This window comes from Vanessa cardui, chromosome 1 (assembly GCF_905220365.1).
Source record: "Vanessa cardui chromosome 1, ilVanCard2.1, whole genome shotgun sequence".
Lineage (NCBI taxonomy): Eukaryota > Metazoa > Arthropoda > Insecta > Lepidoptera > Nymphalidae > Vanessa > Vanessa cardui.
This window is the reverse complement of record NC_061123.1, coordinates 11,705,168-11,720,598: the sequence shown is the minus strand read 5'-3', so window position 1 is coordinate 11,720,598 and position 15,431 is coordinate 11,705,168. Positions and strand designations below refer to the sequence as shown.

General features: G+C 32.9%; 2 protein-coding genes across 2 annotated transcripts; both read left to right on the top strand.

The window, feature by feature from the left end:
• Positions 1–1,781: 1,781 nt before the first annotated feature.
• Positions 1,782–6,656, top strand: LOC124532400 (lipase member H-like). Its single transcript, XM_047107305.1, has 6 exons — positions 1,782–1,920; positions 2,593–2,773; positions 3,521–3,669; positions 4,415–4,657; positions 5,510–5,840; positions 6,546–6,656. The coding sequence occupies exons 1-6, from the start codon at positions 1,884–1,886 to the stop codon at positions 6,574–6,576; spliced, it is 972 nt and encodes a 323-aa protein (XP_046963261.1). The 5' UTR covers positions 1,782–1,883; the 3' UTR covers positions 6,577–6,656.
• A 1,353-nt stretch (positions 6,657–8,009) lies between these two features.
• LOC124544501 (pancreatic triacylglycerol lipase-like) lies at positions 8,010–10,386 on the top strand. Its single transcript, XM_047123096.1, has 5 exons — positions 8,010–8,120; positions 8,242–8,428; positions 8,524–8,918; positions 9,456–9,786; positions 10,280–10,386. Exons 1-5 carry the CDS (start codon positions 8,084–8,086, stop codon positions 10,323–10,325), a joined length of 996 nt encoding a protein of 331 aa, XP_046979052.1. The 5' UTR covers positions 8,010–8,083; the 3' UTR covers positions 10,326–10,386.
• Positions 10,387–15,431: the final 5,045 nt, after the last annotated feature.

Here is a 15,431-nt window from a genome sequence, read left to right as displayed (position 1 = left end):
GCTTCAGATGCGTGCACAGCGCGAAAACCGTTCACATTCGCGTTGGCTTTTGTTTCACGGGTGTTCACGACGCGAATATTGATCCCACGTCAGATACACGGCCATTGTGATTCGATAAAACTCAATAAAAACAAATACATACGTGTAATCGTTCGGGTGTGTCCATGATTATATTATATTTTGAGAAGCGCTTGATTGTAGCTTCTTACATTTTCCACATTTTATAAAGTAGATTTAAATGTGAACAGGACCCAAAATAAATAAAAGCCTACCAAAACTTGAATATTTTATCATTATTAAACGATAGATAGTAAATGTTCCTATTAACTTTTAATTGGATAAAATAATAAACTATAAAAAGACAATGTTATGTTACACCTTGGTACCTATACATTTTTACGAATTAAATTTCAAATGAACTATTAATTAGATGTAAGATATATTTTTTTCTCGCTGGAAAAAAGCGTTACGCATCTCCACCGCGTGAATTGGAGGGTACATGGGATTCACCGGTGCCCAGGACAGCGTGTGCGCTCCGGCACACAGAAACATCCACCAAAAAACCAGCGGTACCCTCTCCGTCTTTTCAGTGGGCCCCACAGGATCGCTTTCGCATGCTACAATGATGAATGTGACGAGATGTTAAGACCTAATTGCGCGACAACCATATCATATATAAACTATTTAATGATACCTACTACAAAAGAAAGCTTAAAAGAAGTAAAAAAGTTTAAAGTTTGGCCCAGGATCCAGATAGCCGATTGTCGATCCCAATATACACATGCATTTTTGTTTTAAAATATTACTAAGATATTCCAAGTTACTTTTTATTTCAGTTGTAATTATTGAACTGTTATCTCTGGGATTATAGTTATCCAGATGTTTTTAAACGATAACGTATTATGTAAGTGTCCTCCAAATCAATCGAAATTGTGCCAAGTGGCCATTGAAAATATTGTTACATTAAACAACAACACATTTTACGTTTGGTCTGTTTGTAACAATTATTATGGAGCTAGGTTTATATTATGAAAATTAATTTATAAAGGGAATTTACATTACAGAAATGTAACTTTTATTACAAAACATATGCAATTAGAGTAAGTCGGGTTACGCCGCCAGAAGATTTTATTGGCACTGCCAGAATTCGCAAATGCTTAATCTACACACGCTATTGTTGGCAAGTATTAATGCTTGGCGGTTAAACATTTGATGATTGGTTTACAGGTTTAACAATATAAAGTCAGGCTACGAAGACTTTGAAATATTCTATAAAAATATATCGGGCAAATTCTATATATTATATTTTGGGCAAATGTGCCACCTGATTCTAAGTGGACACAACTGCCCAGACCATTCCTTAAATCGCCAATGTGTTATCAACCTTAAAACTGAATGTAATGCCTAATGCCTGTGTTACACAGACTCACTCACCATAACGGCATACAAAAATACTAATTATTAGCAATAGATTATATGATAAATGGATGTTACCTACCTAGGGCATACAAAAATCCCTACCATCAAGTAATATTTTTATATTTATTTAGCTACTTGCATATTTGTTTGGGGAAGTCATTATCAATTCTTTTGGCTACATCTGTAACTAATTCACCTCTCATCATCAAAATCAACTATTGAAATTAAAGCGAACTCCGTTGACAATTCTTGTTGAACAGAATTATTATGTTAATGAAAGTGACTATGTATATCTTAGAGAATAGCCCCTCTGAACATATAAATACACGCTATGGCAATTTATATGTACTATTGCATAGTTAATATCTCAATAGTTAAACGTTATCTAACCAATTATGAGATACTAAATTGTAGTAGTTGTATTGTCTTTAAGTAACACGTCAGTTACAAAGTGTTTTGGAAATATGAAGCAACTTGCGTTGTTAGTTTCCATCATATCAGGTAAGATATTAAAAATATTAGTTAAGTAAATACAATAACGCAATATTTTGATACTTAATTTTTAATTAAGTGTAAAACCATTGTTTAAAAAATCATCAATCATTTTATGGAACCCTTCCATTACTTAGTTCATCATTAAAGTTAAAAAAAATTTATTTAAAAAATACACTAATATCTACAAATGCGATGATAATTTTTCCGTCTGTTTATCTATAACTATTCCATAACTAAACCTCTAAACCAAATTTAACAAAATTTTGAATCTGGCGAATCCCATAGGTTTCCTTCCTTGTACAATCCCTACCTTCCTTATAAACGGGCGAGTCACGGCTAAAAGTACAACATATTTTGGAGATTAAATCTCCCTCTTAATATCAGTTAGTGTGCTTACTAGTAGCTTATTTAGCGACGACGAAATCAGAAGTTGGAATTTCTATATGTTTTCATAAACAAATAAAACCATAAATCATGCGCTTTTTCTTTCTTTGATCGTATCTCATATAAATCCTATTAGACTTTGAGTATTACTGAATAATACACATCCGTGTTGGCATACTGATCTTCTATTCTTCACTTGGCGTCAATACTCTGTAATGAAAATGGTTTCAGTGAAAGAAATCGGTTCGAATTACATAATCATAATGATTACTCATCCACTGTAATATATTTCAGTTTGTTCCGCAAATATTATCAAAGATCCTAAGGAACGTTATCGCGAGGGCGATCGTTACTTCCTCTTTCCTGGCGATGGGGATGGTCAGCTCCATCTTGTGGATATTAAAGCGCCGATAGAGAATCGCTTTATTAAATCATCTCGAAACCCGAGTAATAACAACTACTGGCTATTTACCAGGCATGTATACAAATATTTATTTAATTCTTACATATTTAACTATTACATATTTCTTAAGTAAAACACTACATTGGTAAACGGTATATAGTAGTTTAGTATAATTTAAAGTTAGTTGACATTGAGTTATGTTTAAGCTATCGTCCCATAAACTAGTGATATATTACTCTTGTGTTGATCAATAATCGTATCAAATAGCAATTTGTAACGCTCTGTGCTGGCTTGAACGAAACAGTGAGTCTACTATCACAAGTACAAGAGAGTTGACACCTTAGATGCCGTGGTATCCGTTCATTGACGGTGTGAGTAGTGGCCCATTAAATCTTCTGATTTAAAAAAAATAAGAACAACCCAGGTATTTGGGCCACGGCGGGCTCAACCAAAGCTGTATAATAAAGCAAATTTAGTGAATGCTTGCCCCGCTTTGACCTCAGAATAATTGGTAAAGATTCACACCATTTACCCATTGGATCATCACGGCAACTTAGACTGTATATTATATTATTTATTTTTTTGACTAAATAATACCCACATTTCTTACTGTAAATCGTTTGGCCATGGAAACCACGTACAATGTATGAGGTCTAGTTATGATTGCCTGATTGCGTATATTGTTTATATGTATAAAACAATAATAACGAAGCTGAATAATATACAACAACAAACATATCGACGTTAAAGTATCATAAATTATCTTTATTTCTATTTGCCACAACCAATGTTTTCAATTAAAGTTAACACAAACTGCAGGTCTCACCCCACGAAAGCGCAAGTTCTCGCTTACAATGACGTCAACAGTATCGAAAAATCAGATTTTAGTATGAATAAAACAACAGTGTTTCTAGTTCATGGCTGGCTTGGGAGTGGAAACAATGAAATGAATAAAAAACTAACAGAAGGTACCTATATGAACACTAACTAAAGTTAACTTACTGAGTTTGTTGGCAGATTGGCAAAACCTTCCAAATATATCCCATCTTAACAAAACGCTATATTTTGCAATTTTTCTCTTTTATTTAGAATGTCATCTATTAAATACTAATTTAATGTAACCGAAAACAAACTAATTTTGTCGATACATGCCCTTATGAACATCTGATTGTTTGTCAAAATTAATTTCAGTAGTATTATTAAATAATATACATTGGAATTAGTGATAGAAAATCATTAACTCGTTACAAGCTTGATGACCTTTGAGGATCGAAATTTAATACCAAAAAAATATATTGCTTATAATCTTTGCGGCATTATATTCATTTATTTATTTATTTTAAAAGTTACACCATCGACTTATCACTAAACACTTTAAAATAATATTGAATATAGGTAAAATTCAAGATGATACATGTTTATAGTCGTGTAACATTGACCTTCAAAAATAAAACTCAAATTAACCCATATAAAATATGAAATTAAATTTTAAACTAATTTATGTAATAAATAAAATAAAGATATAAAGCAAATTATTATAGCAGCTATACGAAATGGAAAATATGGCATTTTAATAACACTGAAATTTTACATTGTTAGTGAAATGTAAAAATAAACATTTGGACAGACCTATTCTAATTTCAAAATCAGCATATGCTTTTAACATTAACACATATCAAGTATCACTTAAAACATTATTTGATCTTATTTCAGCGTTTTTAGAAAATGACGATGTCAATGTAATAGTTTTCGATTGGAGCGAATTGGCCAGTCGCAATTACGTAACAGCGAAGAATAGCGTTGTCGCTCTCGGAGAAGGTCTTGGAAAGTTCATTAATTGGCTTGTATCATTAGGAGCTTCCTATGATAGGATGCATCTTGTCGGATTTAGTCTGGGAGCACACGTCGTGGGTAACGCTGGGCGTAACACTGAATCTCAAGTGAAAAGGTTAACAGGTAATTTAACATTAACTGTTCTATTGATAATTCCTAACTTACAAACACACTTTAAATCTTAATTATCTTTTCGTTAAGTAGTTTTTATTACGCTATTCTCTATCTTAGTCTAAGTTGCTGCTTTTTCTACATCGATCCTCATCACACACTTTGGATGACTATCATCCATATTTATATTTAGTTCACTATTAGAGTGTGTAGTCATATATTATGAATACTTGTAATGATAACTTCATTTTACATGAAAACGTTGTTCTCGTATAATCGAGGAAAATATTTTCATATTAACCTGGTTCTAACTATTCGCACTTAATGCAAATCGTTTAGAATAATAACTAAAACTTACGTAAACGTAAGTTCTAATACGTTTTTTTGCTTGTAATTATGGAATTTAAGAATTACAAGCAAAAAAAACGTATTAGAAATGTGTTTATTTTTTATATAATAGAAATGAAAGTTCATAATTAAAAATTGTTACTACACGAAACAAGCATTTCCTAAATGCCACAACTCATACAGTTATTCCTTCGCAAATTAATTAAAGTAATAATATATTTGGAGACTTTCTTTTGTTTTCCTCTTTCTTATGACGGAGCTATAACACATAAATAAATAACATAATATTTTTTTTAATCATCTACAAAAAAAAAACTTTTGATAATGTTCTCATACAATTAAATACTAGAAAGAAGTGGGTCATATCATTTAAAGGCTATATAATTAAGATTAAATCAAAATATCTAGATTTTTATTATCATACATAGTCACTATATTTAACAAATCAAAAGATAACTGGTTTATTTTATCTGTACTGGTAATGACATTAATAAACGCAATGAGTATATTTTGCAGCTTTGGACCCAGCCGGTCCACTGTGGAAGGATGATGCCAATCGTTTGAAAAAAACCGACGCACGATATGTCGAAGTAATTCACACCAATACCCTTATGTTTGGTTACATGGACCCGTTGGGTGATGCTGATTTCTATCCAAATGGAGGTTCATTTATGCCAGGCTGCTTAATGAGCGTTTGTTCCCATAGCAAAGGATACGAATACATGGCAATTTCAGTGAAACACAACAATCTTAATGCCAATGAATGCAATAATTTAAATGATGTAAGAGGCAATCGCTGCAATGGAGAACTTTACCCCATGGGCAATGGCGATTTAAATAAGTCACGGTATGTAATAAACAGATAAAAATGCTTGTAAAAACTATGATGCAGTAAGCATGCTTAAGAAACGTCTTGATTTCCTTATGAACGCTCTGAAAGACATTAAATATACGCGTTCGTTTAAAAACATTATATAAAATGAGACGAGATGGCCCACCAGCTAGAACATGTGTATCTTAACCGATGACCGCGGGTTCAAACCCAGGCAAGCGCCACTGAATATTCATGTGCTTAATTTGTGTTTATTCATCTCGTTGTCGGCGGTGAAGGAAAACATCTTGTGGAAACCTGTATGTGTCAAATTCCATAGAAATTCTGCCACATTTGTATTCCACCAACCCGAATTGGAGCAGCGTGGTGAAATGTGTTCCAAACCTTCTCCTCGAAGAGAGAGGAGGCCTTAGCCCAGCAGTGGGAAATTCACAGGCTTGTTGTTATATAAAATTCGATGACACCTTTGACGTATAATCAGTATTGTTTATGTGTACAATGACGATTTATTAAATACCGACGATAACAAAATAAATTAATTACATTATTGATTATGATTGAAATTATACAGATACATTGATTTTCTTTTGGAATTGCATGTATCGTCCTTGAAATATTGTGACATTAATTATTACATAAGTTTGATGAAGGGCCACGGAAACAAATCTACAAATATTTTTTATTTTTTATTTTTAATATTATTATTTTTTTTATTTTCAGGTCTGGTATTTTTCGCGTCAACACCAAATAAATTTAAGGTTACTTATAAACTATTGTCAAAATAATGTAAATATTTGCTATATCTGAAATAAATATATTTGTAAATATTAATTATATTAGTGCTAAATACCCTTATCACGTAAATTACATTAAATATTATTGAGGTACCGTCTTATCTGATCCTATATTAATATTTTTTTAGATTTACACATTTTGTGAGATATGTCAGTGTATTATAAACCTAAAAAAAATGTTTGCGGAATTAATTCCATAATCATTAAGTATGATAACTACTTTCGGAGAAAAAACTTATTTGCTAGAAGGTTCGAAAGTTTGATACTAATATATTATATTCTTTATACACTAATATACGGATTCGTACAACCCAACCATGTCATTTTGCCGTCCCATTGTAAAAGAAGAATGTCTCAATGTAATTAAAGGCTCATTATATTGACACGCGAAGCCCTGTTTCTCTATATCTAGATAATTACACCATATTCCGTAGATCTCTTACCTTCAAACTACTGAGGGTCTAAAGATTGTTTAAATTGAAATTCATAAAGTCTCTTCACGGGAGTCCCTTTAATTCCTAAATATAAATACACAGCAGTAGTATTCTAGGACATAGTACGACTAGAGCGATAACGTTACAATACCATAAATTTACTTTTTAGACTACACTGTATCGTACATTACTTAACTCAAAACATATTTCTGCTATATATGTTTTGTTATAAATATTATAAAAGGTCGGAAATACGTCGTCGAGTTTTCTCATTTGGAGCTGAGCATAAATATGGAGTGAGGATATCTCAATTCGCCTGTAATGTCGAGAAAAGTGTCACAGGTCCGTTCGGCGCAATGTCTCGTCAGACACTAATTTATTAGCGACAGTGCTGCATGTGTTACTTTAGAAATTTATTATAAAAGCCTTTGTTACTTTAGAAATTTATTTCTAGTATTTCTAATTGTTTTAGTTTCTTGGAGATGACGAGGAAATGCTGTATATAATGTGAGAAAAATATATTTTAAATTTTCTTGTAACAAATTAATAAGCTCCATAAAGCCGTTTGACTTATTTACTCTAGAAAAATTAATCGTGGAAACATAGCAACATGAGATTCGTGGTGTATTCGCCGCTCCAAATGCTTCAAGAAAGTGCCGCAGTTGTGTCTAACTAACTACTTTTCATTACCATTTTAATATTATAATCCCTGATCTCACTGGATGCAGTAGTCTCTGACTAAAGCATAATTGTACAAAATAATTCATGGGATATATTTCTATTACAGAATAATTATCTGTATCAGCAATTTAATTAATCATCCTGACTATCTCAATTATATCGAAGCATCCAATACTACGCAACCTCTTATTTTGATTAATAATTAAGTCGTTTTATAGAATTTGATATGGGAAGGTAATCGATTGTTAAATTATTATAATCACATTGATAATATTTATGATAATTAATAGGGAAGAGATAAACAGCATTATAAATACACTCGAAGTTATTGCTGAATGAAACCTTCATCATGAAGCTCTTGGTGGTTTTGCTTGCCTCAGTAGCGTGTTAGTATTTTTTTGACATTATACCTCTTTGTAATTGTGAAATTAATCAAAAAACTAAATGCATATAATAAATTATAATTCTATTTTATATTTTAATCTTCGTTATATTTGTTTCACACAGTGTGCGCTGGTAGCGCAATTCCTTTGGTGCCATTAGATAACAGCCATTATGTGGAAGGCGAGAGCCGTTACATTTGGATGCCTGATGGTGAAGGTAAACCCCATCTTGTAGATCTGCATGCTCCCGTTGATGAAGAGTTTCTTCAAACCAGAAATGGTGCTCGCAATGAGTACTGGCTGTACACAAGGTAAAATAAGGCAATTTGTTCTCACATACTTGCAGCCCAATTGTAATAATGGCTTGTTACAATTACTACATTTTACCTATTTTTCACATTTGCAGACGTAATCCTACCAACCACCAACTTTTGGTGAACGGTAACGCAAACTCAATCCGTAACTCCAACTACATGGGAAACCGCCCCACCAAAGTTCTCGTGCACGGATGGAACAGTAACGGAAACACAGCGCATAACCCTCTAATCACAGCCGCTTTCCTTGCGGTCTCAGATGTCAATGTCATAGTCCTAGACTGGAGAAGTTCTGCCAGTGGAATCTACACCACATCAGTGTTAGCTGTTCCAGACGTAGGCAGACATCTTACGAATTTCCTTAACTTCCTCTTCAGTACCGCTGGCGGCAACTGGAATAACGTCCATTTAATTGGTCACAGCTTGGGCGCTCACGTAGTCGGTAATGCTGGACGCGCCAGTAATGTCCGACCGGTCCGAGTAACAGGTATGTACATTTATTTATACTCTCCCTATTTATAGATATGATGATGGAGTATAGTTTCTCATTCCAAAACAAACAAACAATTTTATTTCGTACACCGATCTTTGTCCCAATAATTAAGGGCAATACCTGCAAACAAGGAAATCAGATATGGTCAATTAAATTAAAGAGCGGACAAAGTTACTGGCATGTTATAGAGCGGTACTACGACTATAAAAGAACATAAAACATTTAAAAAGGCTTCATCATTTTGGAGTGATGATGAGATTGGTAGATGAGTGACTCACAGTTTACATTTAAATAAAATCAAAACAAACCCTTTTTTGAAATACCTAAAAAACTTTTAAATAAAAGCGAAGTTTCGCGAGTGATCCACTAGTAGATATAAGTGCGTTTAGTAGCGAAACTTATTAATATATTTTTTCTTTGCCAATTGGCAGGACAAACATGTCATGACACATTTTCACTTCACCGTGTTTCTAATAACAACAGCTTTAAGGTGAATTTAAAAATCCATATAATTACTATGTTCTATTTCAGGTATGGATCCCGCTGGTCCTCAATGGGGTAATAACGGAAACGCTCTTAATCGCAACTCTGGAGTATACGTTGAATCTATTCACTCTAACGGTGGTGCTCTCGGTATCATGGATCCTATTTCTCACGCTGACTTCTACCCCAACGGTGGCAGAAATCAACCTGGCTGTGCAACCCCCATATGCTCTCATTCACGTGCACCAGAACTGTTCGCCTCTTCGATCAGAAGTAACCACTTAGTAGGAAGACTTTGCAATAACCTCAGTCAGGCCCAAAATAATCAGTGCACAGGATCCACATTAGTCCTTGGTACCAGCAACTTGGGCAAGCGAGGGTATGTTCGTCGTTATACTTACATTTTATTTCCGTTCAGCTACTTATCCATTCATGACATATGATCTATCGTAAGATTTTCTTAGAGCTGAGATGAGTAGTTAGAACGCGTGCTTACTGATGATTTCGGGTTGAGACCCAGGCAAGCACCACTAATATATACATATGTTCTTAATTTGTGTTTATAATTAATCTCGTGCTCGGTGAAGGAAAACATCGTGAGGAAACTTGCATGCGTTTAATTTTATCGTAATTCTGCCACACATGCATTCCACAAACCTGCATTAGAACATCGTGATGGAATATGTCCCAAACCTCCTGAATGGGAGAGAAGGTCTTAGCCCTGCAGTGGGAACTTTACATGCTGTTATTTTAGAGATACTAAAAGTTATTACAAAATGTTCGTTCGTATGTCGTGCCTATTTCACCCTCCGATAAGATGATACGATATTAAGTCGGATGATAATGAATAATGAAAAATGTTGTTTTTGCAGACAAGGATTATATGGACTAAGAACCGGTAACAGCTGGCCTTTCTAAGAACATGACCATGGTGGAAATTGCTGTGTGTCTATCATCTTAATAAATTATTTTAATGACACATTTTTTGTTTATTCCTTCTTTACATTATTATAAAATTAAAAATACCTTATTTATAAAAAAAAAACGAGAGCTTTCTATGTTTCACCATCGTACCCGGAATAACATGATCGTCCTCAGTGACTGCAAATAAATAAGAACTACAATATAATTGGCAGATTTTGAACGGAGTTTTTACACCGTTGTTTCTTCTTAGAACACATATTTCGTTTATATTGAACGAGATTGAACAGATACTAATTAAATAAATATGGATGCACGAGTACAAATTTTTTAATATATATTAATTGATTTTATATTTATAATTTATCAAATATTTTTATGTTACCAACGACCCCCCTGATTTTGTTCAAAATAATTTATAAATTCTCTAAATTAGCTAAAGTATCACTACATTAAGGATGTCGGAAGGATAAATCGTAATTCAAAATTAAAAAAAAATATTGATAATGGTCCAACGGTTAGAACGCCTGCTTTGTAAACGACGACCGCAGATAACATTCTTATGTGCTTAATTTGTGTTTATAATTCATTTTGTACTGGCTCCGTGTGGTCCCGGATTAGAATAGGACCTCCCCAACTCTACCCGTGGGTGTCGTAAGAGGCGACTAAGGGTTTATATTAGGATCCAGTACATAATTATCACCTGCACTTTGGGCTACCCGCACAGTGGCGGGTAAACTACCACGATAGCATTCCCAAGAAGGATTAGAAACAGGCAGGCGGCCGACTTTAAAAATTTAAGCCGAAACATTAGCAGCATGGACAATGAAAACCATTGGAATGATAGGGCTGGGGCGTACCCCACAGGCGCACAGTGGACCGAAATCAAAAGTGGACTTAGGGATATGGTTTTATATTTTTGAAATCTACATATTAATACAATACTTTTATGTAATAAAACTTTTTTCGTAAACCCATTATTTTCAAAGTTACACCACTTTTAAAATTGTGTTTTTTTTCTATTAATAATAATTTATAATATTAATACTACCATTACTCAAATTAAATAATGTTGTAATTATGTTTTGAAACCGGTTTTTTTCTCAGAAGATACGAAGTCTTTGTGTAATGATAGTCCGTACCACTCCTGTGACGTCATTTGTTTGGGTCAAAACCGGATTTCTTATCAGAATCAGATTCGTTAGTGACGTGGAGCAATCAGAAGCCATAAATTTGCAGGTAGTTGGAAATGTCCCTAGGCTCACAGTATAAAAGGAAAAATGATAATCTCAGTTCGTTGTTACCCACTATTTCATACGGACTACCATCTATTTATTATTTTAGCTTTAGCCTTTGATTTTGTCTCTTAAATTAACAAAGGGGCAAATTAAGATGCTGAGAAAGAATACCCAAGAAGTATCACAACTGACCAGATATGCAGATAAATGACCCTGATAAGTAAATGGGGTTTTGACGGAGCTTCCAATCAAGTTAATTAAAGAAAAAAAGCCCATAGATAGCATAGAAGAAGGTGATTAATATGACTCTAGTCTTTTTATTGGTAGTTTGCTACCTATTAAACAAGTTTCTGGTAATAAATTTGCTTGGGAAAACGATCCTATCCATCTCCTTATTATGCATATTATTTTTAATCCAATATATTGCAAATTTCTAAAGGAAAATTAATTTAGCATTTTAAAAGATAATACAATCAAGAGATTTATAATGTGACAGCGACTGTGATTGGAGAAATGATAATCTCACACATTTTTTTTTTATATTGACGAATAATGTTGATGTCGACTTATGTAAATATTGTCTATCATCGTTACATATTTGGATAAGATTCATGGAATATCTGTAAGTGGTGACAATAAAGCTATTATGCAGAACAGAAAAAAAGTTATTTAGACGAGTTTAAATCCCAAAAAGGACTTTTAATTGAAGTTGTGAAACAGGGTCACGGTACGGCTAATGATGGAAATACCGTTAGCAGACTTGACTTTGAGGACTCTGAAATTACAGCTTCGATTAAAGGAGTCAATAAGGATCTAAAGCAATTTAAAACTATACTAGAGACAATTTTGGTCATCTTAGAGATACAATTAAGTTTAGAGATTAAGCCGAAGCCACCATAAAATTATACGTTGATTTATACGAATGGTATCACAGGCCTGCAAGTGTTCATAAAGTTCTTGCTCAAGGATCAGCTATCATTGAACATTTTGGTTTGGTACCGATTTCAAAATTATCCGAAAAAGCTTCTGAAGCTCGAAATAAATACTTCAAAAGATATCGCTCCCATCATTCCAGAAAATTCTGTAGAAAGGCCACCAATGAAGATATTCTGAATCATCTGCTAATCAGCTCTAACACATATATTTCTACTACCTACATCAAAATCTTTTCTGAAAACACAAAGCCCTCCCAAAAGACGAAAAAAGTTTATTGATTATGATGATTGACTGAGACATTTATTGGCGATAATGATCTAGACAACTTTAAGCTTGTAAGTGTAGTTTTGTCATTTCGTAATGAAGCTGAATCTGACTCGACTGATTATGAAATCATTATTTTTTTTTAGTTTGTCAAAAGACAAGAATATTTGTTGTAGTGGATTAGACTTATTGGGGATACCACTATTTAAAAAAAAACGCTTAGATCTACCTCTGGTGATGTGGAATAGAGAATAAAAAAGATATAAAGTAACCTTTAAGTTGTTCAACTAATCTATAAGCGATATTGGAAAACTTTATAAGAAAACTTTAGCTCATTTTCGGCCATTTCAAATGTCGCATAGTTATTTTTTTGTCAAGGATGAGTTGTCCATAGAAAAAATGTTGATTATAATGTTTGAAAAATTATTTTTCATAATTTGACTAACTTACATCGTTCCAATTTTTTTCTTCTCATACAAAAAAAATGATCTTTACAACATACGGCATTAAAAAAGAATTGTTAAATTGCACTAATTCTTATGCACAACTCGCATTTGACCAAAAAAATTATAACATCAAAATTTTTAAAATATTAATTAAAAAACTATAGTTATCTAAGAAAGTCTTCAGATATCTCTTTTGGAAATCGATTTTCACCCATTGGCCAATTTAAAATATCGCAGTACCGGATTTGATGCAAAAATAGGGGAATAAATCGTACAATTTAACTATTATATCCGTAATTGGAGACTTCTGGAGACTTTTGAGATTTTCATGAATTTATGTTTTTCTTCATACAAAAAATTCTTTGAATATTCATAGCATTAAAAACAAATAGGTAAATCGAAAAAGTCAAAGAACAATATAATGTTGTATTTGACAGTAGAATCCATTTCTATAATTATTTTTTTAAAATTAAATAATTATTTTTTATCATGCCTAAGTCCACTACGCTTAAATATCGGTCCAATGTGAGGCGACGCGCAGGGGCAGCACCCGGCTCCTGTGGGAAATGGACAAGGGTTGTAGCACCAAAACGGTGCGACGTAAGAAGCCGGCTCGAAGTGAGAGAAAAGTAAAATTGAGGTGTGCGAGTTGGAAGGTAGGAAAGATGTCTGGAAGAGGAAGAGAGCTAGCAGATGTTTTGAGAAGGCGACGAATAAATGCAGCATGCCTGCAAGAGACAAACGACCTGGAGACCTGGCTATAACAAACACGTGGTTAAAAATAAACGGAGCACCTAATAACTTAGAAGAAGGTCCACCACGCGACACAGATAGACTGTTTCCTAGTGAGGCGGAGGAGTCTATGCTGTGTCAAAAACTGTAAAGTGCTGCCAGGCTAACTATCCTAAAGGATGTTAAATTAAGTATCTCGCTCAAAACCAGCCGAACACGGCCCCCTCCTAAGACAAGATGGCATATGTTAGAGAATGATGAATGTGCTAGTAGATTTAGGAACCAAATAGTGGAAAAAATGATTGATATGAAAGCATTTCGCAGTTGTAAAGCGACAACGGCGTAAGTCGTACTGTAAGCAAATTTTTCACTACCCGTGAATTTTACTTTTACGTTTAACATAGTGTTAAGGGTAGTATAAAACAAGAATAAACTAGAAAAAGCAAATTACACGTTAATAATATCTAATACTTCATATTTGCTTTAACTTACCTTCAAAACTTTTTGACATCCAGCAACTAAGCTACCAACTTTACCAGCTTGAACCCCCACCTGAGATATATATTTATCTAATATCTATTAGGCCAATGAGATCCCAGCTCGTAACTCGCAAAATGTTTACATTATTCAAAAAAACACTGTGATATGTAAATTGTAATTTGTAAGTGTAATAGTGGTGAAAAGACAAGAAATAACATTGAAAAATTATTTCCTAAAAGATTAATTTATCGGGGCTTTTAGAATTTTAGAATAATAATAAAAATCATTAAGAGGTACATAAATATACCTAAATTTACTATAACGGTAAGTAACTATAGGACACTAAGATTTTAAATAAAGATTTAATATGTGTTAAAAAATTATAAACAGTGATTATTGTTTTTATTGAGGAATTTGAGATAAATAGTACTCTATTTCCATGAGAATAGGAAAAACCCAAACCAAACTGTACTTTTCAATATCATAAATGTTTTGTTGATGTACTACAAACATCATCATCATATTGATAACAGTTCTTGATTAATATATCTTCATTTGTAATACAACAATATTTCACTTAACCACATAAACCCACTTTAATTTGACTTCCAAAGTAACAAAAAAAGTTTTGCTGCCATTTAAAACGCTATTTAATGTTCGCTAAACGAGAGAATTAAAAAATAAATAAAAATGTAATGTAATAATTAAAAAACACATAAAAATGTTTTTTTTTACCTTTAATATACGCATATTTATTGAATTGGTTATAATATGGAATATGAAATATTTTAACGGTTTTAATGTGTAATTTTGTTTCTATAATATTACATTTTATTAACATAAGAATTAATAACATTAAATGCTAAATATATACAGAGTTATTGGTAACTCGACGTATATCCGTTACGAGGTGATAATTTTAACCCCCATATGCATAATCCAAAAGTGAACCATTTTTGAGTTATCACGATTTTTAGGTTTTTTCAAAATTTGTCAATAATGCAACT